Source organism: Triturus cristatus, chromosome 8, assembly GCF_964204655.1.
Source record: "Triturus cristatus chromosome 8, aTriCri1.1, whole genome shotgun sequence".
In the NCBI taxonomy this organism is placed as follows: domain Eukaryota; kingdom Metazoa; phylum Chordata; class Amphibia; order Caudata; family Salamandridae; genus Triturus; species Triturus cristatus.
In genome coordinates this window covers 1,607,360,879-1,607,363,768 of record NC_140591.1, presented here as the reverse complement: position 1 = coordinate 1,607,363,768, position 2,890 = coordinate 1,607,360,879, and the positions used below count along the sequence as shown (strand labels likewise).

General features: G+C 41.9%; 1 protein-coding gene across 1 annotated transcript; it reads right to left on the bottom strand.

Moving 5' to 3' along the window:
- Positions 1–662: 662 nt before the first annotated feature.
- Positions 663–1,625, bottom strand: LOC146806318 (olfactory receptor 56A4-like). Its single transcript, XM_085623951.1, has one exon. It carries the CDS (start codon positions 1,623–1,625, stop codon positions 663–665), a length of 963 nt encoding a protein of 320 aa, XP_085480077.1.
- Between the last annotated feature and the right edge of the window lie 1,265 nt (positions 1,626–2,890).

Here is a 2,890-nt window from a genome sequence, read left to right as displayed (position 1 = left end):
TGCAAGCTCTCTCCTGTGTATTGTCACATCTGGAATAGCTCCATTGACACATTCTTTTTTTCCCAACCTGTAATCGTCCATAACTCTCCTTTTTTTGCACAGTGCGTGGGTACAAGGTTTCTGTGAATTAGGATCTGGAATTGAAGCTTTATGAATAGACTAAGGTATTCTAACCTTGGCCACATGTCCATTGCTGTAACACAGGTGTCGTATCACATTCTTTGATTGAGACACCTGTCATTCGTCTCACAATCCAGTTCCATGATGAGGCAGACAACGACTCCATCACCATGAACTACATATTCATGCAGTCAACAAGCCAGTAGACAAAGTTGAAGCAGGCCAGCATTAAAAAGACCTCCTGTTATATCATCCTTGGCAACAGATACACACCTTTGTTTGGATAAATTATGAGAATTTATACATTGCATGATCTAATAGACCCTCAGAACAAAAATGTGAAATTAATCAAAGCAAAAGGGTAAAGACAGATTTACAGATGTGTTGGAATTTGTTCTTGGAAAGGGGTAGGGTAATAGCCAAGTGTTGCTGATGTTTAGCCATTATAGGAAGCAGTCTGAGCTCCTTTCATTACCAAATGAAAGTAGAAAAGGTGGCAGTGCCCTATAAAGGTGAGAACTGTAATTATTGTAAACTATTGACTACCTTTGTAAATTGGGAAACACTTTGATCTTTCCTAAGATCTTCCTGAGTGCCTGCTGGATTTCCTTTGTTCTTATTGCATAGATTATTGGGTTTAGAGCCGGGGGCACAAGATGGTGCAGAATAGACAGCAGCACATGGGCATGGCGTGGGAGGGAATGACTGGACTGATTTGACACCAAGATGGAGACTATGGTGGAGTAGAAAAACAAAATCAGGATCAGGTGTGAGCTGCAAGTTCTGAACGCCTTGAGGGCAAACCTTGAGCAGTTCAGCTTCACGACAGCTCGGATGATCATATAGTATGAGAAGATAATGAACAGGATGTCCATGCCATACACAACGCTTGTCAGAGACAGCATGTACAGGCTGACACTAGTATAGTCGTCAGGAGATAGTGACACCACTGCTCGGGTTTCACAAAAGCAGTGTGAAATGCTATTCCGTGAACAGTAGTTTCTAAATGCTGCTAGAAGTGGTAGTGGCAAGGATAAGATCAGGCTCCTTCCCAACATGAAACCTGCTGCTCTTAGTACCAGCCCCGTGGTGATGATGCTGGGATATCTTAAGGGGTGGCAGATGGAGATGTACCGGTCAAGGGCCAGGATGAGGAAGAGTGCAGACTCCATGCTCACACAGGAGTAGATGAAGTACATCTGAGCAAAGCAGGTTGTGGCATCGACCGCAATGTCATCAAACCAGAGGACAGACAAAGTCTTAGGTGTGCTTACAACACACAGGATCATGTCCAGCGCAGCGAGCATGCTGAGCAAGTAGTACATGGGATTTTGCAGTACTGGCACCATAAACACTGTAGTCATGAGTAGGCTGTTGGCCACCAAGGATGACAGCATAAGGACAAAAAAGGTAATGGAAAGCACATAGCGACGTCTGTTGAACTCTGGAAAACAGAGCAAATAAAACTCTGAGACACTGCACACGGTGCTGTTTGAGCTCTCCATGATGGTCAGAAACGTCTATTATCTGCTTGCTTTAATTTCTGTAAAAGAAACAAAAAGTAAGAGTTAGGTTATAAAAGATACCAAAAAAACTACATTGAAAACCATATGTTGCAGTTATGGCTCTCAGAGGTAAGCTCATAAAAGAAGGGGCACACCTTTTAGTGAATTTTAGGGACGTCCTCACTGAATTCACATTTGAATATAGTATCTGTCTTCCGTATGCTAACTATAACTGTATATACATTATTTTTTTAGTTGAAAGGGAAACATATTTATTGGTGGCTGTGTGGATACATGTTGTAGATGTGTGATAGGTGCGGTGGTGAATGATAATGCATTTGTATCATGTTGCAGGCTGCCTAATGTTGTGCATGGCCTTCTGTGTAGTGGAGTTTGATTGAAAAGCTTAACCACAGGCTAGTCTCTGGGCAAATCCACCTTACTGCTAACCCCATAATCTTTGGTTGTGTCCAATTAAGGGCTGCCCCAGAAAACTGTTATCTCATATGGCCAAACACCAGATGCACACACAGTTTGTCATTAAACTGGAGTCTGGTATCTCATCTTCTGTGAAAATCTGTCAAAGGTATTAGTTACTCAAAGCTTTTCAACCCCTTTACATTTACCCCTCCCTGGTCAGACCTGGATGAAACTTCAGATCCTTGCACAGGGCTTAACTTGACAGACAAACAGAAAGTCACTGATTCACTTTCTGGATACATTCTGTGTAGATATTTCAAAGGATGTCAAAGCTGTTAACAAATAACCAATTTTTGACCCTGACAGATCTGCATTAACTCAAAGTATCAAACGTATTTTAAACAATTGTCTGCCACATTTCATGTAGATGTATGGAGAAGATCCCCTTTAATTGTGCCTCGACTTGACAGAATAAAGGGGGGAAGTGCTCATTTGCTAGCAATTTTCCCATCTTGTCCGGAACTTTACCATCCCCTGTTGGGGGCGGAGGGCATGGTACTCCTACACACTCAATAAATCCACTCTGGTTAGGTCAAAACATAATTCTGAGGGAATCTCTACTCAGCCTGTGTTAGCTATGCCCCAATCAGCAGGCAATCCACAGAGAGGTGCTTGTTAACATCAAGCAGTGCCAACAAGTTTAAAGTGAAGGACAGAACACACTATAATTCACAAACCAATTTATAGAAATAGAGAAAAACACACCGCGATTAATAAAATAGATTAGTTGGATCAACAGATATGACAGTTAAAAGCTTTGGGTCATAAAGTGGAAAGTAAAGGCA